General features: G+C 37.9%; 2 protein-coding genes across 2 annotated transcripts; one reads left to right on the top strand and one right to left on the bottom strand.

Moving 5' to 3' along the window:
• On the top strand, positions 1-15,337 carry TADA2B (transcriptional adaptor 2B). The gene is made up of 2 exons (XM_026700967.2): positions 1-368; positions 11,676-15,337. The coding sequence occupies exons 1-2, from the start codon at positions 99-101 to the stop codon at positions 12,666-12,668; spliced, it is 1,263 nt and encodes a 420-aa protein (XP_026556752.1). The 5' UTR covers positions 1-98; the 3' UTR covers positions 12,669-15,337.
• On the bottom strand, positions 14,747-22,407 carry GRPEL1 (GrpE like 1, mitochondrial). Its single transcript, XM_026700968.2, has 4 exons — positions 22,306-22,407; positions 20,619-20,784; positions 17,195-17,276; positions 14,747-16,420 (listed from the first exon to the last, which is right to left on the bottom strand). Exons 1-4 carry the CDS (start codon positions 22,380-22,382, stop codon positions 16,074-16,076), a joined length of 672 nt encoding a protein of 223 aa, XP_026556753.1. The 5' UTR covers positions 22,383-22,407; the 3' UTR covers positions 14,747-16,073.
• Positions 22,408-25,368: the final 2,961 nt, after the last annotated feature.

Genomic DNA, 25,368 nt, shown 5'->3' on the forward strand with positions numbered 1-25,368 from the left:
GGCGGGAGTTGGGCCCTGTCGCAAACTTGGACGTCAAACCTTTGCTGCTCTTTTTACCTCCGAGGAGAGGAGGGGGGGCAGGCGGCGGGCAAAGCAAGATGGCGGAACTAGGGAAAAAGTATTGCGTATACTGCTTGGCTGAGGTCAGCTCGCTTCGTTTCCGCTGCACCGAATGTACCGACATCGAGCTTTGCCCCGAATGCTTCTCAGCGGGCGCCGAAATTGGCCCGCATAGGCGCTGGCATGGCTACCAGCTGGTAGATGGTGGGCGTTTCACTCTCTGGGGTGCCGAGGCCGAGGGTGGCTGGAGCAGCCGCGAGGAGCAACTCTTACTGGATGCTATCGAGCAGTTCGGCTTCGGCAACTGGGTGAGAAGTTCCAGGCTGGTTTGTCAGCCGGCCCTGTCCTTCTGCGTCGGGGAAATTCTGTTCCCATAACGGCTCCGTTTTAATAGCATGATTGTTGTTGATGGAGCTGGGCCCTTGTTTAGCTAGGGGAAAAGGAATGGCTGGACGTATCTGGGCAACGCTAAAGACTTACTCTGGTCAACATTCAAAACACAAGTCCAGCAATAGAGTGAATATAAACCTCAATTTTATGTATTGTTGAATTTAAAATTAAGCTAAATTCATCTGTATCATATCTCTGTAATCAGACTGATGCCTTTCAAGCTACCCAGTAATTCCATAGAATAAAAATAATTGTACAAAAATATGGTGAATAATCTATATGTTCAAAATGCTGCCACTCACATTTGGATAACCCAAAACCATACAAACGTGTTTCGCCAACTGTCCTAAAAAGTAAAGGGAATGTACCTTGTCTTGCCCAAAGCTGTGTACATGGCACTCACCTTCATGGTGCAAGAAGAGATTAATAAGTAATCAAAATATCTGCTTCCGAAAACATACATAAACACCCCAAATCATATGTTCACATGTCCTGGAGAGTCCTTGATATAATGGGAATACATTTTATCCGGTTCAAACTTGGAGAGGTCCTTGGTGCTTTCTGCGCTTGCTTGTTTTCTTGCAGACTTTTCATTACCCAAAACTTCTGCAAGAAAACATGCAAGCTCAAGAGAGCACCAAGGAACCCTCACTCGACCCTGAAGTACAAATATTATCCATTATTAGTTCAAACTTTATCTGTTTGTGACTCAGTAAGACTTGCATATTTCCAAGAAGAAATATGCAATAAGAAAAGTATATGGGGAAATATTTTAAAAACCCTTAAAAACCAAAATTATGCTAAAATACACCTGGAAGTTGTAACTAAACAAACATTTATATAATTTTATGAAAGATTTGAAATTAAGGCGATCTTGACTGCAGGACTATTTAAATTATTTGAGGTGTATAGAAATACACTGAATAGATGAGATACTTCAGAAACTGAACCATGTAAAAATGAACATTTTAAATCAAAATACAATGTTCTATAACCATCCATGTAATAGGTGTTTGTCAGGATTTCAGTCTTTCATTGCATCTGACAGTCTAGACTGCTGAAATGGAATTACATCATAGATCATCTGGAACTGGTTGCATGACTTTAGGTGGCCTTAAATGATTTGGAATATAGATGCTTTATTATTAAATGGTTCATTGCAATCAAGGCAGATGTTTAGACTGGATTTATCATTTTTACTTATCGACTTAAGCAAGGACTTAGGAACGTGATGGTGAATCTATGGCATGCACAGGTGGCACACAGAGCCATTTGTGCAGGCACACGAGCCCCAGCCAAACTTACCTGCACTGTGCATGTGTGTACCTCCCAGTTGATTTTGGGCCTGTTTGAGGCTGTTTTCGCCCTCCTGGAGGCTCCAGGAAAGCCTCTGCAGCCTTGGGAGGCCAAAAAAACGGGCATTCTGGAAATACCAGAAGTGTCCAAATGGGCCCGTTTTCAGGCTCCAGAGGCTGCAGAGGGCAAAAATGGTCTCCCCCGGGCTCCAGAGGCCCTCCGTTTTTCGGCCTCCTGGGGCTGCAGAGGCTTCCCTCAAGCCTCCAGGAGGGCAAAAATGGCCTCAAATGGGCTGAAAATCAGCTGGGAGGCATGCACATGCGCATTGCAGGGAAGGGAGGGGCATTGCGCGTGCATGCGTGGGGGGCACGTTGCATTGTGGGTGCCGGCACGGGAGGGTTTCAGCACATCACAAGGTGGTCATTACTGACCTAGGATGTGGTTTATAGCATTAAGCGTATTGTTGCACGATGTAAGTTGTCTTTGGAATTGATTGTTGGTGATTTGTCAATGCTAATGACCTTCAAATGGTGCTCCAGAAATTTTTGGGATTGTACCCAAGGTACTTATTACTATTGGTACTATCTTTGTTTTATTTTGCCACAGTTGTTCTGCTTCTTTTTACAAATCTTTTTATTTTGTGATTTTCTCTAGTTCTTTCTCTTCTGTTCTGCTGTTTCCAGATATTGCTATGTCCAGTATCCAGGCTTTCTTGACTAGTTTGTCAACAATTGTTAAGTCTGGGATGTTATGTGGCAGGTGATTTTCTCTTTCAAATCTAAAGTCCATGAGTACTTTAGCCCCTTCATTTTGAAGATAAATGGTGTTTCTTGCAGACATTCCAGTACACCATTATTGCTAATTTGTCATGTGATTGTTGGTAGTCAGTCTGTGGGATCATCTTGCGGTAGCCAACTACCGGTAGGTGGTCCATATATTTTTCAGGTTGCAGAGATGGCATTTGCTGCTTGTTGCTATCTTCTGAAGGCAGGTTTGTGTGTGTTTGTCTTAAGGCTTGGTCTTGTGAATGCAGAAGTAGTTCCTCTGTCTTCAATTTTCCTACTCTTAGACACTGCCAGATCTTGATTATTTTTTGCTTTGCCTGATTGGTTTGTTTTTTTAAAAAAAAAAAACACTGGCTATGTAATACTTTGTCTTGCCAGATCTCTTTTCTATTCTTCATTTTGTTTTTCTTGTAGGCCAGTTTGGTCCCTCCAGTACTCAATAGACCTTCATGGTGTACTAGCTTCAGTGCATCTTCTTCACTGTCCTTCAGATATTCTTCCAATGCCCTTTTTTCTTCTTCAACTGTCTGGTGTACTTGCAGCATTCCATGCCCAACTATATTATATGGTAGGTAGAGTCTGTCAATGTCACTGCAAGGAGGAAGGGCATGATTCATTGGCATTATTTTTCTGGTCTTGCTATCTAGGGCTTTTAGTTCTTCTTGAATCCAATTCACTATTCCAGTTGTGTAACTAATGACTGGAATTGCCCAGGTGTTAATTGAATTTCCTCCACTGAATTTGGACTTTAAGATCTTCGCTTGCATAATATATTCACTTATATATGGAGATTCTCTGTCATACAGGTCATGGTTGTTCCAAAGGTGCTTTTTCTGGACTTTCTGGAAAAAAAGTGAAGTCTAGTTGCCTCTTGAAAAAGCACCTTTAGGACAATGTATTCACTTTTTGACTTTGTGTGCTTGATGTTGTCGACTTGAAGGATGCCTAGATATTTATAATGATAATTTTCATCCACACTTTTGATGTTATTTACCTACCTACCTACCTACCTACATACATACAACAAAAGAAGACCAAAAAGAAAAAAGGACAAAAAACACAAAACAATCAAAACATTAAAAAGATGCATCAAAACAACCATATATATATATTATCCCGTCTAGTTGAATACTGATTAATATATTATAACAGCATTAATTCCCACCCCTTGCAAAACAAGACTTCTTCAAGTTATTAAATCCATTTGCAAATTTATTGACCTGTCTTCTATATATTATATTAATAACAAAGTAGTTAACAGGAAGAATAATAATAATAATACTAAAAAAATCCAAAAAGTTTCAGAACCCTCTGTAACAAACTGTTATTGTAATCCACTTGTAGAAAGTTTACTATCTATTCCAAATCATCCCAAAAGTTATAATTTGTCCTGGATCAACTATCTTAATGCCATCTCTTATCAATTTTTGTTTACTTAAGTATAATAGATTCAGTTTCTAGAAAAAGCCTATCTTCCAATCAAAACCCAGATAGAAGTGTTTACCAGTTCCTGATATTGTCAGAATATGCAGACTTCAGAGCAACAGATGAAATCCACTTTGTTAATTCCCGTGAGAATGCCTTTTTGGTCTAGAACTGGATCAAAATCCTTTTGTGTATCTCTAATCAAAATTCCATGCACTAACATATTTTGCAAAATTATTATTGTCTCATTAATTTTAAAAGAGAAATACATCTAATAGCTGCATATTCCCCTGCTCTCCTTTCATAGGTTTCAGGCACTGTTCAGCCATTTTAATCTGTGAAACTTGATCAGGGAACAAAGAACAAAGAAAGTATGTTTTCTTCTATATTTCAGTCCAAGAATATAAGAAAATTCAGTAAAAATAAATTCCAGATATTTTGCAGATTCAAAAAGTAGAGATCCAGTGGTGAGAGTCTAAAAACTCTTTACATATCCCCCAAATGCTGCCATGCTTCCTTGTGAAGGGAACATAAGTTATCCAGAATAACATATATCAAAAAGAAAGAAAAAGAAATTAAGAGTCTAGCAAGAGGTTGAAATACACTCTGTGCACAATTATTAGGCAAATGAGTATTTTGATCATATCGTTTTTATGTATATTTTCCATCTCCAAGCTGTATAAACTTGAATGCTTAGTGGATATAAGCATATCAGGTGATATGTATTTGTGTAACGAGGGAGAGTGTGGCCTAAGGAGATCAACACCCTACATCATGGTGTACATAATTATTAGGTAGCTTCTTTTCCCCGGGCAAAATGAGCTAAAAAAAGAGATTTAACTGACACTGAAAAGTAAAAAATTGTAAAACGTCTTTCAGAGGGATTCAGCATTCTTGAAATTGCCAAGATATTGGGGCATGATCATAGAACCATCAAATGTTTTGTTGCAAATAGTCAACAGGGTCGCAAGAAAGTTGTTGAAAAAAAAGACGTACATTTATTGCCAAAAGATTTGAGAAGCAATCTAGAACTGCATATTCCAGATCTGCAACCTACCTGGAGTGTCCAGAAGTACAAGGTGTTCAGTGCTCAGAGACATGGCCAAGGTAAGGAAGGCTGAAACCCAACCACCACTGAACAAGATGAAACTGCAAGACTGGGGCAAGAAATATCTGAATACAGATTTTTCAAAAGTTTTATGGACTGATGTGACTTTTGATGGACCAGATGGATGGGCCCATGGCTGGATCAATAACAGGCACAGAGCTACACCTGGACTTAAGACGCCAGCAAGGTGAAGGTGAGGTACTGGTATGGGCTGGTATTATTAAAGATGGGATAGTTGGACCTTTTGGGGTTGAAAATGGACTCAAAATCAATTCCCAAACCTACTGCCAGTTTTTAGAAGACACTTTCTTCAAACAGTGGTAGAGGAAAAAATCTTTCAAGAAAACCATGATCTTTATGCAGGATAATGCTCCATCACGTGCATCAAATACTCCACTGCATGGCTAGCCAGTAAAGGCCTTCAAGATGAAAGAATAATGACTTCCTCACCTGACCTAAACCTATTGAGAACTTGTGGGCCCTTCTTAAATGGTAGATTTACAGTTAAGAAAAACAATACACCTCTCTGAACAGTGTCTGGGAGGCTGTGGTTACTGCTGCACAAAAAGTTGATCAACAGATTAAGAAACTGACAGACTCCATGAATGGAAGGCTTATGACTATTATTGAAAAGAATGGTGAATATGTTGGTCACTGATTTTTTGTTTTGAAATGTCAAAATGTACATTTTCAGTTATCATTCTTTAACAGAGGCAAATAAACGAGTGAGAGGAAAACGTTATTTTATTTAGTTGCATAATAACTGCACACTTATAGTTGCCCAATAATTGTGCACATATTCTCGTAAGAAAGCCTAAACCTCACCTTTATTTTCTTAAAAGTTCAGGTTTGAGGTTTATTAACATTTTTGATTGATCAAGAGCACTGTAGTTGTTTAATAATAAAATTAATCCTTCAAAATACAACTTACCTAATAATTGTGCACACAGTGTAAATCACTAATCAACTTTTGAAACAAAAAGCAAAATAAAACCATAGATCAAAAAAGTGAAAATTAGTTCTCTGGCAAGCTTAGAAAACAAAATTGCCGACAGGAAGGTGTAGACACCCACTGTCATTCAGTAACCCTGATCGCTTCCAGAAGGAATTGGAATTAAGATTTCCCCCCCCCCTTCCCATCTGGTCCATGATTGTCCAAAAGCTTGGGTCATTCCTTACTCCCATTCAAAATCAGGGAGCAGCATTGCCAAAGAATCAGCTTTGGCAGTAAAATGAGCAGCTGTTGTGCAGCAGCCATCTTGAAAGGATGAGCTCCATAAGGCATCTTGATTTCTTCTGTTTTCACTATTTTTCCAGTTGATGGTAAGGGGGGGCACATTTCTCCAATCCAAACTCCACTGCAGTATTTTGGCTATATATACAGTGTCAAGCAGCGATTCTATGCCACCTTTTATCCATGTAGTTTCAGATCATCCATGTAAACTAGACGGGATAGCCTTCCCTAGCAGATGTTTTTGATGTTTTGATCATGGCTTGACTTGTTCAGTATTGTTGGCAGAGGAATCAGTGCAATGCCCTTCACAAATAACTGACTGTTTGTTATTTCTACACACTTGGTTATCCAATAATGTGGCAAGTACTCAAATGCTTTTTCTCTTGAGTTTTAACTCTGTTGTTGAAAATAAATTGTAAGGAGGAAGAACGCAGAGCCTCCTCGCTGACAGACTGTAGATCGCAACTCTCTATGGCTATGGTCTGTGCTCTTTCGTTAGAGAGTCCCGATCATTACGATTAGGGGCTGAAGCTGCCTTGGAGGGGCGGCAGAGTAGGGGGAAGCCTCAAGCCAGGTTGAGGGGAGCCGCATCTCCCCCCCGGGCTTGGTCTTTTTCCCCCTGAAGACGACTGCAGCGGTGGTTTAAAATGGCCACCCCGAAGAAGAGGACTCAGCTGGATTAAGATTTGTGCAGGAGGGAAGAAAGAGGTGGATAACATCTGAACCAGGACAACTGGGCAATACAACTAAACAAAAGTACCCTGGGATTAAGATAACATGGAATTTTTAAGAAAAGAAAAGTGAGCAGCGAAATTATAAAGGGACAGGAAAAAAAGAAAAGAAAATATTTTTGACAGCTAAGCGGAGCTTCGAACTGGAAGCTGGAACTAAAGATTTAATTAAATTGGACTAAAATATTTTGGGAATAAACAGGCATAAAATAAAGCTGGACTTAAGATTGTCAAAAAATAATAATAATAAAGTTTACAAATTGGAGACTGGACTGTACTGGAATATTGAGGTTCGAAAAACCCTAAATAAAAAAATAGGGGAAAAAGGTGAAGACTTTGTATAATGGAGAGTGCCACCTTTTGACAAAAAGGGAAAGCATACGTTTCTGAATGAACTTGTGTGGATATAACATTAAAAGAATATTGAAACAAAGTAAGAATCTTAGAAAGTAAAAGCAGAACCAGAAGAAAGAAAAAAGCAAGGAAAGACTGACTGTGGGATTGATTGATGTTTTTGGTATAGACCCTGGGCTAGAATAACTCAGAACTTTAGAAAATAGAAAAAAGGAAAGTAAAAGTGTTGGGGTTTTTTTGTGGACTTTAATGATCAAAAAATATATGAGTGTGTAATGATGATATCTCTTCGGGAATTAAAAATGGAACTTAAAAATATGAGAGAATTACTACAGGAAAGAGGCGAATCACTTTGCTCTGTGTTCGAAAAAATGGAAATGGCAATTGAAGAACAAGAAGAAAGAGCTTCAGAGGAGGAGGAGTAGATTCAAGAAGACATTTTCAATAGACAATTAACACAAAGAACACTGCAAAGAAGTGGGGAAAGAAGGAAGGTTAAAAAGTTGAGATTTAAGAAGGCAATCTAAAGGGGGAATACCTGTGAAGTCAGGAAAAGCAGAAAGACCCAGCAGAAAAGGAGAAATGAAGATATTAAGAAAGAGAGGGATATAAACTGGAATGAGAAAAGATATGGGGAAAAGAGGGGGAGGAGAAGCAGTAAGAAACAGGCGCATGAAATAAAGAAACACAGAAATAGCAAAATGTTGAAATGTTTTTTTCAGAGATAATAGTTGATGAATTAAAAAGGGGATTCTGCAGGGTGACAAGGGGTAATGAGAATATTTCTGCAATTAAAAATATTTGGAAAATAGGGTAATATACTGATAACTCTTATTAAAAATCAAGGGGGGAAAATTTGCTGCGGAATCCAAATGAAAAGATGTAATGATTATTATTGTAACTTCTTAAAAATAATGGTTTATTGGGAATTAAGACGAGGGAATAAAGGTATATTTTAATCATTGAGGTGTCACACTCAAAACAGTAAAAGGAGGAAACATACTTTTTTTTTTACTGTTAAAATTTGTATTAATCTAGAATTTATAAAAAGAATGTGTAATGGAAAGGGAATATGACACACTAAAGAACCAACTAAATTAATAATTTAATATAGACTATTAAAAGCAAGGAGAGACATTGGTAACTTTTATTATCATCATCATCATCCATCATCATTATTATTATTATGCAAACACATATTGTTTATCTTTATTTTTAAAATAAATATTAAAGGATTACATTTGAAATAATTGAAATGAAACAAAAAGATGTTTCGATTGAGATTAATGAAAGAAGCTAGAATGTGTTTATTTCTCTCCTTACTGAAAATTTGGAATGGAAAAGGTAATAATAGAATTGTATTGTATATATCAATGTATAATTGCTGTCATATTTGTATGTAAAGGTGAAGACCCGGAAACATGTTGTCCACTAAAAAGAGATTTTTGTTTTTAATGTGAAAAACTGAATAAAGTTTGTTAAAAAATAATAAATTGTAATGAGTTTGCCATTAAAATGTTGGAAAAACATTTAGTGCTTTCAAAACTATCTGTGAGGAGCACTTGTTCACTTGGAGCTATTTACTATATTATCAGAGTCCTTGACTTTCGACTAGTTGTTTAGTTATCATTCAAAGTTATGACCTACCTTGGGGCTAGTTATGACTGAGATTCAAAGTTCCAGTGGTTGCCCTCCCCCCAAATGGTCATGTGACATATCTTTATGAATTCAGCAACATCGCTGTATTTACAGCCATTTGCAGTCACACGACCATGTTTTACGATGATTTTGCCCAAAACAAGTACCTATGTTTTTTTGCAAAACCATGCTCATGGTAAACCATTGATTTGTTTTAACAACTACTGCAAAACTGGTTGTAGAATTGAATCGGTCATGTACCAATCTGTTTTACAACTGTCACAACTTATAACCGTGATGGGGCAGGCTCTATTATAGTCATAAGTTGGGGACTACCTGTACCAGAATTGAATTCTGTCCTTGAGAATAAAGTGGAATTTGTGAAACAGTTTCTTAGCCCATGGATGTGAGAAATGTGAGGAAAGGACTCAGAACAGTTCTGCTTTTTAGTCCTTAGAAAAGGGGCTTAACTGCCCCTTAACTGGTTTTTGGCATGCTTTCAAGATTTGTAGTATATGTTAAAAAAATAAATCAGCATTTCTAAAATCTCTGCTTTATCTGTTTCTTGAGCTGGCTTCCTGTAAATGGGTGACATCATACCCGATGCTGTTTCTTGGTTAACTTAATCCAGGTTTACTCTATTAATCCAATTTTACAAATCTGAATGAGCATTCCAAACAATAAATTTATAACCTAAACTGAGTTTTGTACATTCTGCTAGGCAATAATGTGGTTAATTAACTAGTAAAAATAACTTTTAAACAGAAGATCACAGGTAGTTCACACAGCCAATATAAAGTATCTTTAAGTGAATTGGGACTGAGATATTTTTAAAAAATTGGTTCCATAACATCCAATTGACCCTATGAGGTCCTCAGGTAAATTTTGCATCTGTAATTTTTTTTATAGTGAACACATGCTATAACACTTTCTCTGCTATACTTAAGATCAACATTTAAGATTAATGGTATATAAAAGTTACAGTAATCTTATTTCTGAAGGGCAACGTAACATTTTTTAAAAGTACTCCAAATAAAGATGGATTTATAACAGTATTATTAAAATAAAAATAAACATCCCTTTTTATATCCATGCAGTCACTTAATTCGGGATAGAGTTGGGATGACTGGATGGAGCTGAGCATTTATTGGCTGGATGCCCTTCCTGACACCACGCTGAGTTCACAGTAGATATTTTTTCTTTGTGCTCTAGGAGATAATATCTGCACTGTTCTAGGATTAATTCTCGACCTTCCAAGTGGGGCACAAGCGTCTTCATCACTAAGCCACAACACTTCTCAGTATTTTTCTAAAATATTGATAGTATTAATAAAACTAAAGTTTTAATGTGATTTCCTGAAGTGGTAACTTGGTTTATGCTTAAGATTTTATATTTCGAACATACTGCTGATATTGTAATTTGATTGTTAATTTTAAGTTTGCCTTGTTTTAAGGACCTTTGCTCATAGCTAATCCTAATAAGAATAGCTAATCCTAATAAGAATTGACCAGTATTGCTGGGTATTCCTTATGCCAATCAAGCTTGTATTTTATATATATTATGTGTGTGTGTGTGTGTGATAAAAGTCAAAACCACCTCCTATAGTTAGCAATGATTAGCAGAGTAAAATCTGTAGGAACTCCTTTACATACATAGACATACATATGCATTCTAAAATTAGATTTTTTTAAAAAATGTAAAACGTTGAATTTAGAACATCACACAATCTTATTGCTTATAAATTCTTTATATTGAAGTGTATTATAATAGCATGTTGATAGGAATATCTATCATCTCTGCTAAATATATACAAGATACAGTTTTTATAGCATTTATATTATTATTGCCTTATGGCATTTTCTGCCTGCATATTAATTTAATTCATCATCATACTCATCTCTGTTAATAGAACCAGAAGGAAAACCCTTCCAAGACGAGCTCTGGTATTTAATGGATGCTCCAGAATAAAATTAGTCACATATAGAGGTTGCAGGACAGGAGATTGGTTTTCCTTGGGTCATTTCTTCTGACTCTACTTAGTATCTTTTTTTTATCAAGCATAAAATTAAAACTTTGTATTTTAAGATTGGCTTTTTTGAGAACATTTCAATTCATTTGGGAATTTTTAATAAAGTTTTTTAACGTGCCTGAGCTATGGGAGAAAATGTGCTTCAGCATCATTCTTATAGTATGTGCCAGCATCTTCTTAAAACTGCTTTTTCTTTGGGTTGTGTGACTTCCATTTGCAGCTGCAACAGATTCAGGTAAAGCATGTTTAGGTGTTGCTGACAGGTACGATGCATTCTATACATGATTCAAAGCATCTTTTCACTCAAGCACCGCATATCCCTATTTTAAAAAACTAGATCTATGAAAATACTTGATTACAAAGTTCCAGTTCTAAACATGATTAGAAAAAAGTGAATTTATGGGGAAAGTTTTACATAAAATTCCTTGTTTAGAACCTTCTCTGTTTGAATCCAGTGAACTTAAATATATATGAACAAGCACTAGTATTTTGAAATTCATAGTCATTGGCTGTATTTAAAACAATGTGAAGTGTTGGGTCGTGACAAACGTAATAGTTGTATCTATATCTAGCACATGCATGTTCTTGAGACAGATACTTCAAAAATTGCTTTTCTTTATTGTAGGAAGATATGGCTACTCATGTTGGAGCATCACGAACACCTCAAGAAGTTATGGAACACTATGTGAGCATGTATATACATGGAAATCTTGGGAAAGCCTGCATTCCTGATAGTATTCCTAATAGAGTGACTGATCATACCTGCCCGAGTGGTGGTCCACTTTCTCCTAGCCTTACCATGCCTCTGCCACCTTTAGATATATCAGTGGCTGAACAACAACAGCTTGGATACATGCCACTTCGAGATGATTATGAGATTGAGTATGATCAAGATGCTGAGACTCTAATTAGTGGCCTGTCAGTTAATTATGATGACGACGATGTGGAAATAGAATTAAAAAGAGCTCATGTGGATATGTATGTAAGAAAACTGAAAGAGAGGCAGCGGCGAAAAAACATTGCTCGTGACTACAACTTGGTTCCTGCATTTTTAGGCAAGGATAGGAGAGATAAAGAAAAACCTTCAAAACGCAAAACTACAAAAGAAGAAAAAGAACTCAGGTTAAAATTGAGGTCTCTTTACCAGTTTATGTCTTGCAAAGAATTTGATGATTTCTTTGAAAATCTGCACAAGGAAAAGGTGCTTCGAACAAAAATAAGAGAACTTCAGCGTTATCGCCGAAATGGCATAACGAAAATGGAAGAGTCTGCAGAATATGAAGCAGCTAGACACAAACGAGAGAAAAGGAAAGAAAATAAAAACATTGGTACTTCTAAAAGAGGAAAGGAGGAGGGTAAAGATGGAGAATTCTCTGCAATTGAAAATCTTCCTGGCTTTGAACTGTTATCTGACCGAGAGAAAGTACTTTGTAACTCTATTAATCTGAGTCCAGCACGCTATGTGACTGTGAAGACTATAATTATTAAAGATCATCTCCAAAAAAGGCAGGGCATCCCCTCAAAAAGTCGCCTTCCTAGTTACTTGGATAAGATACTAAAAAAAAGGATTTTGAATTTTTTGACAGAAAGTGGTTGGATATCCAGGGATGCTTCTTAAATCTTGCCTACTTTGAAATCGCATCAGTATCAACAGAGGAACCAACATTCGCCATTGATCTAGTTATCAGCTTTTTTTAAACATCCAAGATCTCGTAAAAAACTCACTCAACAACTGGATTTTTCTGTAATGGATCATGTACATGTTAGATCTTATTTTATGAACCACTTTACATGTTACCTTAAAACCACACGCTATGAGTGAAGTGGTTTGTTTTACCAGTGTATCAGAAGTGAGATGTGAAACTCTGAAAATACTTACCGAACTCTACCTCTGCTGCACAAACTTGTATTTTAGACATACTGGTTTAAAGTTGTTAATCTTCACACATTTACTTGGAAGTATGCCCCACTACACTGAATAGTATTTATTGTTAAACAAGACCATCAGACTGGGCTGCTTATGTGTCCTACTAAATCTTGGATAATGAACTTAAAACACAAATTACTATTTCATATTGTAAATGTTGGTTACATTTTTTTCACAAGCCAAGGCATCCTGATATATTGCCACTAAAGCAGAGAATGCAAAACTGAATATTATAAAATGGTTTACACAGCACACCACACCACATGATTAAAATGAGTGGACTAGCTCCACAACCTAGCTTGCATAGAATCATTGAAAATGATTTTCAGCAAATAACAGGCACTCTGATTGTAAAACAGTGGTGATGAACTGCTTTAATGTATGTACTAATGTTCCACTTCTATACAAAAATGAAAGGAAGAATCTTTGTGTGGTTTTATTTAAATATATATCAACTGAAAAATGGGAATGATACGAGTTTATGAGAATAGAATTGGTACATACTGACACAAGATTCTTAAGCAACTGTACATTGCTTGTGACTTAACAACCCATGCTGTTCTTCAGGTTTGTATTTTAAATACACTTGTTTAAACACTCCCAGTCTTGGGCAAGAATCCCAAAATAGGAAACATATATTACCAGGCCACACATGGATATAACAGGTGATCACAAAGCGTGATTAGTGAGTGATGCTTTGTGTGCTTCAAGATGTTTTTAGCAATGTAGCAGTTGACAAAAGGCATAGGATTGTATTTCCTGCTACTTTTTTCAACACTAGCTTCAAGTTTTTACTTTCTTAGTGGACTTTATAATACCCATGCTTCCCATATTCCCCTTACAAACTACTTAAAGAGGAAAGAGGGAGATTTTTCTTATATTCTTGGGCATGAACAATCTCAGTTATATGTAGGCAAGATTCTGATATCAATGGTCATCCAAGTCACGGTTGTCCCAAAGGTGCTTTTTCAAGAGGCAACTGGACTTTGGTCTTTTCTTTGAAGACATTTCATTTCTCATCCAAGAAGCTTCGCACTTCTTGGGTGAGAAGAGAAACATCTTCAAAGAAAAAAAAACAAAGTCCAATTGCCTCTTGAAAAAGCACCTTTGGGACAAGATTCTGATAAAATCTCCATTACTAAAACAGTACTTTTGATCTACTCTGCTGGAGAATGAGCCTCGATAGTTTTTTGTTGAGCTTATTCATAAACCATCTTTTGAATGCATAATTTACTACATGTAAAGCAGAAGAATAAGTGTTCATTTGTCAGTGAAACTTAGTTACTAGTAAATGTGCTTTGAGTTACAACATTAAAGCTTCTTGTATTCTCAATCTTAGAAATCAGAATATGTGGCTGCATGGAAAAGTTCAGAATAAATTGTATGCATCTGTGAATCCCTAAATGAACAGAAGCCAACAAAATTACTATAATTTAAACACAGCATCTTTCTGCAAATCTGAATGCATACTATCCATATACAGTTTTTTTTTAAAGTGAATATGGCAGATGCATAACTGAATATGCTTTCCATTAGAATTTCTAGCACCTTCACTACAAGTAACAGCTTCCAGGATTACTTTTTTCCTCACTCTTCCTTGCATATGTCTTTTTTTTCCTGCTAACACATGCCAATTTAGTACACAATTCAGAAGAAGGATAATACTAAAATATACTTGCAGTCAATAAGGATAGATCTATATCGTTCTGCAAATCTTATGTATCTTCCGCAAATAGCTTTTTGTACACGTAGGGGCTGGCAACATAATGTATGCAGGCACAATTTAATCTAAAAAAAATAACAAAATTCTTCCAAGATTATCATAAAACAATATACTAAATATTCTAACATTAAAATATGTTTTCACTTTCTGCTGCTTCCATTTTATGACAATAGCCAGGGAAAAATGGCATACACAAATGAATACAAAAGTCACAAATTACAGTTCCATTTAACACTTTCTTACTAATGAAGTAACAGAAGTACAAATATCACTGTTCCTGTAGCAAGTACCTCTTCAGCCTTCTGACAAAACCTCATTTTGTGTGATTTTTATCATATGTGACCTCTCATTCCAATTTATACGAACAATATATCAACTATAATAATGAACTTTCATTATTGTCATTGTCAAAATTAAATGCAAGATACTACAGTTAAAAATTATCGATCCCACTCTGCATATACCAAATACTTATGTACAGCCCATTCATACAAAGAAATGTCCATTTTATATTTCTGACTCTTCAGGAAAAATATAAGAGATGGGGCATAGTAACTTCATTAGGAAGTATCAACAGTATTGGGAAGAAAACTGAGGAACAAGATTGCTGTGAAATGACATGAAAGACAAAAGAAAAGATTGCTGTGCTCTTGCAGAAATAGTGAAATCTAATATGAAAGCTGACCCTCTCCAGCAAGTCAGTGTTAAAGGCATTCATATTTAGCTGCATGTCAGTCATCTACACCTGTTCATTTTGCTTCTTTCCAATAGTGTCTTCTTAGTGATGCAAAACAACTCTCAATTCAAATGCAAGCAGTTAACAGTATTTAGAGTAATTGCATATTCCATTAGCATCATACTATTTTAAGACACCTTTATATGAATTAAAGCATTTATGAAATAGCTAAGTGGCATCAACAAGGAATGGTTTCCAGTTATCTGCACGCATAGGACACCATTATTGATTGTGTATGTATATTTTGCCATCTTTGTTCCATCAAAGCTCAGTCTCAGCTTAAGGATAGGGCTCAAATAGAAGCATAAACAACATGACACCAACAGTTCAAAAGAGTTCAATGTGGAAATAACCAATATGGCATTCTTCTGGTTGCTCGATTAGATAGGTTATCCTTGAGGACTTACATTAATGAAAAGGTACTATGTATAATTTGATGTTGTAATTTATGTTAGTAATTTGCATTCTCTCCACATTATATACATTCATTTAAAAACATTTTTCACGTTGCTTTATCATCCATCATTTTCCTCTGTATCCCACCTCATTTGGTGAATCACCTCAATATAACAGAGCATCATTAAGAAATCTAACTAATTATCTATGCAATGCTTATTAATTCTTTCAGATCAGGTTGCTATTGTTCTTTCACAACAGCTACTAATGCAGGCCTTAAAGTACGGCTATGCAATTTATAGCCAACCTTTGATACTAAAGCTACAGTGCCCGGTTCTTTCCCTTCTGTGGGGACTTGAAATAATGCTTCATGTTCATAAGGATCAAATTTGGCTCCAAGAGGATTCAATTTCACCAATCCATGTTTTTTGAACACTTTCTGTATTTGAACTTCAGTCATAGCAAGACCTTCATAAAGATTTTTCAAATGGGGGTTTTCATCTTTTAGTTCTTCTTTGGGAACAGACTCGGTTGCTTTTTCCAAAACATCAGCAACTTCCAGTAAGTCCTTGCAGAAACTCTGAATTCCTAAAATGCAAAACCATAGTAAATTTATAGTCAGATTAATTTTTCAATCACATGCAAAAATGGCGTTTGAAAATGCATTTTTACTATATTTTACTATAATAAATTGAAGCTGAGAAGCAGCTAGATCCAGAATGAATCATGATCATGTTGCACATCAGAACAAGTTTATCAAAACTAATTTAAGCACCTTCGTTTCAATGGAACTACAGTAAATATAGATCCAATCAATGAGTATTATATTTATGAGAACATTACCAATTATTTAAGTCTTTCCAAACTCACTATTAGCTCCAAATTATAACAGCTTCTATATGGTAAAATAGCTGCACTCTGTTTTTTCCTCTCTAGAATATCAGGTGTGATGTTTGCTACAGGATATTCGGCAAATGCAGTTTGTCATCTCATAAATTATTTCCTTTTTTTTTGCTTTCAAATAAAGAATCCAGCTCTCACATCTTTTTGTTTCCCACTGTTACAAAGCCCAAACAAAAGAAAATCAAGCATTGATAAAGGTCCCAGAAGAAAACTAAACAGACAGTTTTAATTAATGACCACTGCATGAATTAAAAAAAAAACACTAGTAAATATGGTATAATTTATAACTATAATTGGTTTGCTTGTACAAAACCATGGACCATGATTAACAATTTACAATAAATGATTTCACATATTGAACCAAGAGCATTCAAAATCTAGTCAAAATCTGTAAGATTTAAAATGTTTGGGCTTGCATCTGCATTCTAATCCCAATAAGCAAAATGTGTATGTATGTACCATATAACTTTGCTTCTTCTACCAATTTCTGAGTTCTCTGCCGCAGATTTTCTGCATCTGCCAGAGCACGTTTGTATTTATCCTAAAACAGAAAAAGAAGTGTTGTAACACAAGATGAAATATATGAGACAAATTATAGCACTCCTTGATCATACCATCTTCATTTATATTCATTTAAGTTGTCAGTGTGGTTTTTAATTATATTTTATTCTGATTATTTTGAAAGTCCCAAATACGTCTTACTATAAGTTCAGATGACATGCTAAACTTTCAATCCTGGTTAATTAATTAAAAGCATGCATACATTCTCATTAATCCACTCTCATTAATGCTTTGTTATGATTTAGGATGTAGTGTGAATACTGCTCACACCTGGTCACACCTGGCTAAAATATAAAACTACTACTGTACCAATTTGTATGTTAAATAGGATGATGGGAAAGAAATAATAAATCGCTTCTTATATTGCACAGAATAATCTGTTGCTTTGTTTTGCACACACCAAGTTATAGTTTATGGCCGATTTTGACTTTATGGTTGATCTATGAGTTTAATGGTTGATTTGATTTAATATTCATTCAACTCATTCATCATCACTTCACATAATATAGGTAATCCTCAATTTATGTTGGCAATTGCTGGAATTCTTGCAATTCCTACATTCAGACTTGCTGAGGTTAAAACAAATCCCACGATTGTTAGATGAGGCAACATCTTGCCAGCTTCCCAAAACCAAGTCAGCAGAGAGCTGGCAGGAAGTTGCAAAATCCCAGGCAGCTTGCAAGCAGTTAAGGGGCTGCTGCCAGGTGGAGAAGGATACAAAGGATTATAGGGGAGGCACATAGCAAGGGTGCGCCTAGGGATGTAGGTAAGGGGATGCAAGGGAAGCAAGGCAAGGCTCAGGGAGAAGGTGAGGGTCAGGCAGCGTGCATGAAGGTGTGGGCTGTGGATGGTATCAAGAGTGTAGTGCAGGGGTCGTCAACCTTTTGGACCTCAGGGATCACCAAACTCATAACTTTAAATCCTGCGGACTACTAATATGAACTTTGACTGATGATGGCTTGCTGACGTTTTCCCAGGGTCTTTGCAGAGAGCAGCAGAAACCCTGGGAAAATTCCCCAAAAAAGTCTGCAGGAAAATTCCCCACCCCATTTTCCTTCTTTATTTGAGATCACAGGATACTGTCTCCAGCTCCATTCTCAAGGGGGCGGGAAGAGAAAGAGAGACTTTTGGCTTCATGCAGAAATTTTTCTTTCTCTCCCCCAAACTCCGCCAGAAATAAGTCTTTATGAGACTTGTCGCACTGGTGCAGCCTCTTGGAGCAGGATGCCTTGCAGGGTCCCAAAGACTCATTTCTGGCAGAGCTTGAGGGAGAGAAAGAAAGACTTTTGCTGCTTTCCTTGCATGCAGCCAAAAGTAGAAGAAAGCAGCAGCCTGGTGGCCAGGTGAGGCGCATGGGGCAAGTTGCACCCCTCTGCCTTTCCCACCCCACCCATCACTACCTCTTGTTCACAATGCAAGTGACGCAAGCTTTGTGTTCCTGCGGGCCATGTGGGTGGCATAGCCTTGTGTTCCCACGCAGCCTGGATTAATTGCTTTTGGGGGTGACATTTCCCCACAGACCACCAGTGGTCCCTGGCCCGCTGGTTGGCGACCAATGGTCTAGTGGGTGCATGAGGGTAAGGGGAGGTGTGAATGTTGTGGAGAGAGCAAAGGGATGATATGAGAAAGGTGCAGTGTGGTTTGGGGAATTTGTGAGAAAGACACAATGCAAGTCTGGGAGGGTGAAAGGGAACTGTAGCAAGGATTGGAGAAAAAATACACACAAGTGTGGTACAGTTGGGGAGGTTGTGAAGGAACGCATAGGTGGTCAGTGTATTCCAAGCACAGAAAGGTTGGTGGAGGAGACTTATTTGAGTGACTTGTGATGTTCCCTGTCAACTTCCCCATTATTTTCTTAGGAAAGATTGCAAACAGCAACCTGATTGCAGAGTGCTACAACTGATTGTGTCAGCCAGCTGCCATAGGTTCTGATTGTGATCACATGACTGGGGGGGGGGGAATGGCTGGAACTCTGGGAACCAGTCATAACCACAATTCATTCAAAATCATGGTAACTTCAATTGCTGAATAAATTGCCGACAGCTGAGCACTATCTGTATAAAAACTCACCCTAACTGCAGATACAGGCAGTCCTCAGTTAACCATAATTTGAAGAAGTTGCATTCCCAATTGTGGTGATGTTGAGGGCTATGTGTAAGGCATTAAATTGTCTTCCAGAACTCAGATTCTTCATTAACAGTCCTAACTTATCATAAAAACCAATGTTTATATTTTGGATGAAACTTTGATATACCACCAAAAGAAAAATAAATTTATAGGTAGTTCTAAACTTACACCTGGTCACTTAGTAATATTTGAACTTACAATGGTTTCCCCAAAAGGTACTTAGTTCTAATGGCCACTCCCCTGCAATCATATGACTGTATTTTGGGCACTCAGCAACTGACTCACAATTACATTTGCAGTGTTCCTTGGTCACATGACTGCAAATTATGACACTTTTGTTGAGAACTGGCATTTTTTGCTGGTTCCCAGCAAAACTGACATAGTGGATGTGAGGGCCATCTGGCTGCAACATCTGCCACCTTATTGACTGCCAGGGTTGATCTGGCTGACTAGGCGTATCCCGTTCCTTTATCACAACTCCATGTGTGTTCCTCCCAAAGCTGCACATTCAGTGGAAGAGGACCATCCCAGATAGAAAACCATCCATAGTAAACAATGGATTTGCTTAACCACCATGATGTTCACTTAACCACCAAAAACTCACGCTTTATGACCATCATGATTTATGATTGTAACTGCTAGGCTCAATTATGGTCTTAAGCAAGGATTACCTGTACATTTCTACAAGTCAGTAAAATTAGGAGCAGAAAGAAGGCCGACTATACGTATACATCTCCATCACATCTGATTTTTAGTATTTTAGTTTAGAAACAAAGAAAGCAGGCCTAATCCCAGTGTCAACCTTCAGTGTCATCCTTATTTCAACATTACAAAATAAGAGAAGTGAAGGGGACTTTGGAAATATTCTAATCCAACCCCCTGCTTAAGCAGGAGACCCTATTTTCAAGAACGATTCTGGTCCTCACAGGCAATTTTTCATTAAAAAAAACCTGTGAGATTGCAGATTGACATTTGGAAATCTGTTCATCTGCCCCAAAGTAGATCAAGATGATATTGAAGGGAATAGAGGTAGAGAGTAATATTACCAGTTTATATTTTGTCAAGCAACCATTGCTGGTTGGCAAATGCCCATTTTTAGCTTTATAAAAATGAACACACCATGTGACAAGTAGTTCAGTTCCTCTAGGCTACAAAATTTTTGTTTTCCTTACAATAAATAATTTAAGATTCTTACAGTTATTTCCTTTAATTGCTGTTCCAGTTTAGTCTTTTCCTCTGTTAATATATTTGCATCAGAGCAAGAATCAGGTTTTTGTTCACTGTGACTCTGGCTTTGTTGTTCTTCCAAATTTGGTCCAGTGCTTTTCTCCTGGGTCACTGTGCAAAACAGTTGAGTAGATCTAAAACAAGATTGGAATCAGTAAAATTCTAAAAAATTAAGAATATGTATCCAGATATCCAGAATATTTTAGAGCAAGAAAAAAAAATTATATTAGGAAAACTGGTAATATGCTGCTTAACACAGTCTGACCCTAAACCACTTAAGTAATGTTTTTTTTGCCAATTGTATACAAACTAAGTCTCTTTGGGAAGTCACTTATCCTTGTATTAAAATAAAATTAGTACTTTCACCCTTATCGCCTTTTTCTTGCAGGTGCAGGGTTTGCTTTTCGAATCAACAAGTATCCTCTTATGGCAAACTATTAGTTGTCCTTGATTTGACTATTAAAGCAAGGTTAAACATTACTGATATTAAGCCTGTTTTCACATCATCTATAAAGCACTTTTCTATGATAAGTTTACCATAACCACTGTAGATCCCAACTAAAAGCTTTTATTCTAGTCCAAAACCCATCATTCTATTTCAAAAGGTTAGTCTAGATCCATCCCAGGGAGCTGAATTGTTATTCAAATCCCATGCCTAATTTAGTAAAAGCAGACATTATTCCAGGCTGCTTACAGTCTCTCATTGGTACTATCCAGCTTTCCTTTTTAAAAATGTGATTGTGACCCACTTTAGGCGGCTTTTAAAAATTTTAAAAAATGGGAAGAATGATTTTAGCTTTTGGTGTAATACTTTTAACATAATGCTAAAACAAACATGAAGTTAATTCTTAAAATATAAATCTGGCAACTTTTAATTTAGTTTTAAGTTAATAAGCTTTTAAATCAAAAGCTTTATTTCAATCCAATCTTTGGCTCATTCCATCTTCTTTCAGTGAGTTCTTTATTTTATTTACCGCAGTACTTGTCAATAAAGCTCAGATACCAACAATTATTATATGGTATGAACATTCTGGTCCTTTCACTATGACCAGCAAACTATTTAATTTCCTACTTTACATACTGTCCGGGATTTTTTTTTTTTTAAAAAAAACTTTTTCCTATTTTGCCCAGTAAAATTATGAGATAAAACTGAAAAGAAAGGAGTGAAAGTAATTCACAAGACTGGCTTGCCCGCTAAACTAAAATACTACCTTTTGCTTGCCTTTTGGAGTTTTTAAATTAAGTTTTGAAGAGATTTAGCAAGGACCGCTTCCTGATACACACAAGCTTTTCAAAAAAACCTTTCAGAGATATTCTCCCTCGAAGCATCGCCGAGAAAATCCGAAAAGCAAAAACAGAGTCATCTCATCCCTCCCACCTTCGCCAGAAAAAGACGGCCCAGCTCGACAGCCACGTTTCCTCATCACTTACAGGTCAGGCCTTTCTAAACCCGGCCACCTCCCTCGCCGTTCCTCCCGGCTCTCTCAGCACAACACTCTCCCAGCTCTTTATTTGGTTGGAAGCTGTCCCCCACTTCGTAAAGAGCGAGGGGGGCCCTGCTGGAAAAGAGACACTGGGTATATTCGCCCAGCGTTTGCCGGCCGCGCTCCCCTGCCAGGAAAAGAGAACCACCGCCTCCATCTTCTCCCTCTTACCGCCGCGAAGCCCCTGACAAGAGAAAAGCCGCTCGCCCCGCCAGCCGCCGCGCGCCGCACACCACAACCGCCGCCATGCTGGCCCCTGAGTCCCTTCCGCTTAACTTCCAACGGAAACCGACCCTCCCCCCCTACCGACAAATCAGAGGGTGTATCTGTCGTGTTTGGCGGCTCACTTAGCCAATTAGGAGCACCTTTGAAACCACGTGCCACGAAGAGCACGCGGTCGTCCCGTGCAGCGTAAGGGGAGGCTTCGTTTTAAGGAGGTGAAGCGGTCAGCGTTTTGCCGGCGGAGTCGCAGTTGAGTAGCAGCTCCCTTTCCCGACGAAGGAAGAAGAAAATGTCGGTCCTCCCGCAACATACAAAATCAAATTGAACAGGATGATGCTTCTGGGGCCTGGGTGTCTCTCTTTTTCAAGTGTATATGCGCGTGGCTCCTGGCGGCCACCTGCGCTGTAATCCTTCCCGTTTTCTTGCCAAGAGTTCGGAAGCGATTTGCCGCCGCCTCTTCCCGAAGAGTTGAGGGGCTGACCTAAGGTCACCCAGGCTTTGCCGCTAAAGCGGAACTAAAAATATCTTAGTTTTCGGTTTTTAGTCTGCTGCCTTAGCTAACATGCTTAATCTGGCTCTCTTGTACCAAACTGTCTGCCCGGGTTTCTACTCTGACTTAAAACAACCATCACAACACGTGAATTCATTAAATGAAGACTAATTCATTAGTCTTTAGCTACTCTGTACTGCAAATCTAGCCAGTATCTGACAAGCTTAGCAATACTTTTCTGAAAAAGCTGTAACAGATACTAAACTTAAGTCTTGGTTGAATTTACGTGGCACACATTAACTATAGCGACATCTGGGGTGAACTTTGCTCACTGATCCCATGCCAGAGTGTCATTTCCAATTGGATGGGGGTAGTCATCCCTGAGGTGTTTCCTGACTTTTTAAAATATTTAATGAAACAAAACAAATTGGCAAAAGGTTTAGCTTCTCTTATCAGTTATTGCACTAATTTAATCTCTCCCAATCAATTAGAAGGGAGTGATGAAAATGCCCCATTCAATGCAGCTGGAAGACCTTTCTAATTTCACTTTTTATCGGCCTGCCTGCAAACTAAAAGACAAGGTTAGCCTGAAGTTTTCTTCCATTTTTTCATAAAAGAAGTCATGCCTAAACGTGGATGTCAGCAAGCAAATGAAGTACAGGTAGTCCTCAGCTTATGACCACAATTGAGCTTAACATTTCGGTTAAGTGAGTTTTGCCTCACTTTACAACTTTTTTGCCACAATTGTTAAGTGAATCACCTCAGTTGATCAGTTAGTAACCTGATTAAGTGAATCTGGCTTCCCCCTTGAGTTTGTCAGAAGGTTCCAAAAGGTGATCACATGACCCTGGGACACAGCCATGGTGAGAAATATGAATTTCCAAGCACCTGAATTCTGATCACATGATCATGAGGATGCTGCAATGGTCATTAGTGTGAAAAATTATCCTAAGTCACATTTTTCAGTGCCATTGTAACTTTGAACGGTCATTAAATGAACTGTTGTAAGTTGAGTATTACCTGTATTGAAAACCTCTCCCCCCCCTCTCTCACACACACAAACACACAGAGACAGGGATGGGATTCAAATTTCTGAACTGGTTCTTGGGCAGGGCCCAATCAGGCAAAGCAGGCAGGCAGATTGAGTTGCTCACAGAATCACAGATTCAGACATCTATCTTTCTGCCATTGGCTACCTGAGTCTGTCACATAAAATTTGCTTGCAAGCAAAATCACAAAATTAACTCTTGACACACCATGTATGTAAATATTGAATTTTTTATAAAAAAGCAACTTTTACCCAAAATCAGGCAAAGCAGGCAGGCAGACTGAGTTGCTCACAGAATCACAGATTTATTCAGAGATCCATCTTTCTGCCATTGGCTATCTGAGTCTGCACTGAATAATAGAAGTTTCAGTCCTAAGGGAGGTTCAGCTGTGTTTAAAAGCAGAGCCAAAGATCTAAAAACTAGCTAGGAAGCAAGAAATTCTACCATTACCTGCTTCCTAGCTAATCTAAATCTCCCGGCACAGCAGAACAGCTGATGGTCAGGAAAAAAAAGGAAAAATAGCAACTTAGCAGGCAAGTTTGCCAGGTAAGCAGTGAGTGGGCGGGAGGGTTCCCACGGGCCATGTGGTGGTGCAGCCTTGTATTCCTGCGCAGCCTGAATTAATTGCTCTGGGGGTGACATTTCTCTGCAGACCACCAAAATTTTCTCACGGACCACCAGTGGGCTGCAGCACACCGGTTGGCAACCACTGATCTAGATCTTGTAGTTCTAGTTAACCTATTCTTGTACTATTTAACTTATCTGGGGCTTCTAGATTAGTTTGGCCATGATCTTGACTCAACATACTGAACTTGCAAGGCCCAAGGGCAGTTAATATCCTAACTCATGTAAACTGGTGATTTCCAGGCCAGAGCTTACCAAGAATGATTACAAGAATGTTTAAGAGGCTGGAAGCTAAAACATATGAAGAATGGTTACAGAAATTGGGTATGTCTAGTCTAATGAATAAAAGGATTGCGGAGACATGATAGTAGTGTTCCAATATTTGAGGGGCTCTTACAAAGACGAGGGTGTCAAACTATTTTCCAAAGCACCAGAATGCAAGACAAGTAACAATGGATGGAAACTTAACAAGGAGAGAAGCAACCTAGAACTAAGAAAATTCCTAATGGTTAAAGAAATCAATAGAAATCTATCTTCCTCCCTGTTTCTCTGTCTTTCTTTCTTCCTCCTGTTCCATCCTTCCTATCTCCTTTTTTTCCTCCTTCCCTTCCTTTTCTTTCCATCCTTCCTCCCATCCTTTCCATTCTCCCTTTCTTCCCCCCATCCTCTATCCCTGTTCCTCACTCACTCTTCCCTTCGTTTTCCAGCAGGCAGGTAAGTGTCAGCTGCCTAGAGGTAGAGAGAGCAAGTAAATACCTGAGTGGTCAGCACAGTGCAAGCACAGAGGGACTGGAATATTTCTGCATTGACTTTTCCCCAACAATTATAACAATCCCGTCCAGGTTCCCC

This window comes from Pseudonaja textilis, chromosome 3 (genome assembly GCF_049901715.1).
Source record: "Pseudonaja textilis isolate UNSWEBS1 chromosome 3, rPseTex1.2, whole genome shotgun sequence".
NCBI lineage: Eukaryota > Metazoa > Chordata > Lepidosauria > Squamata > Elapidae > Pseudonaja > Pseudonaja textilis.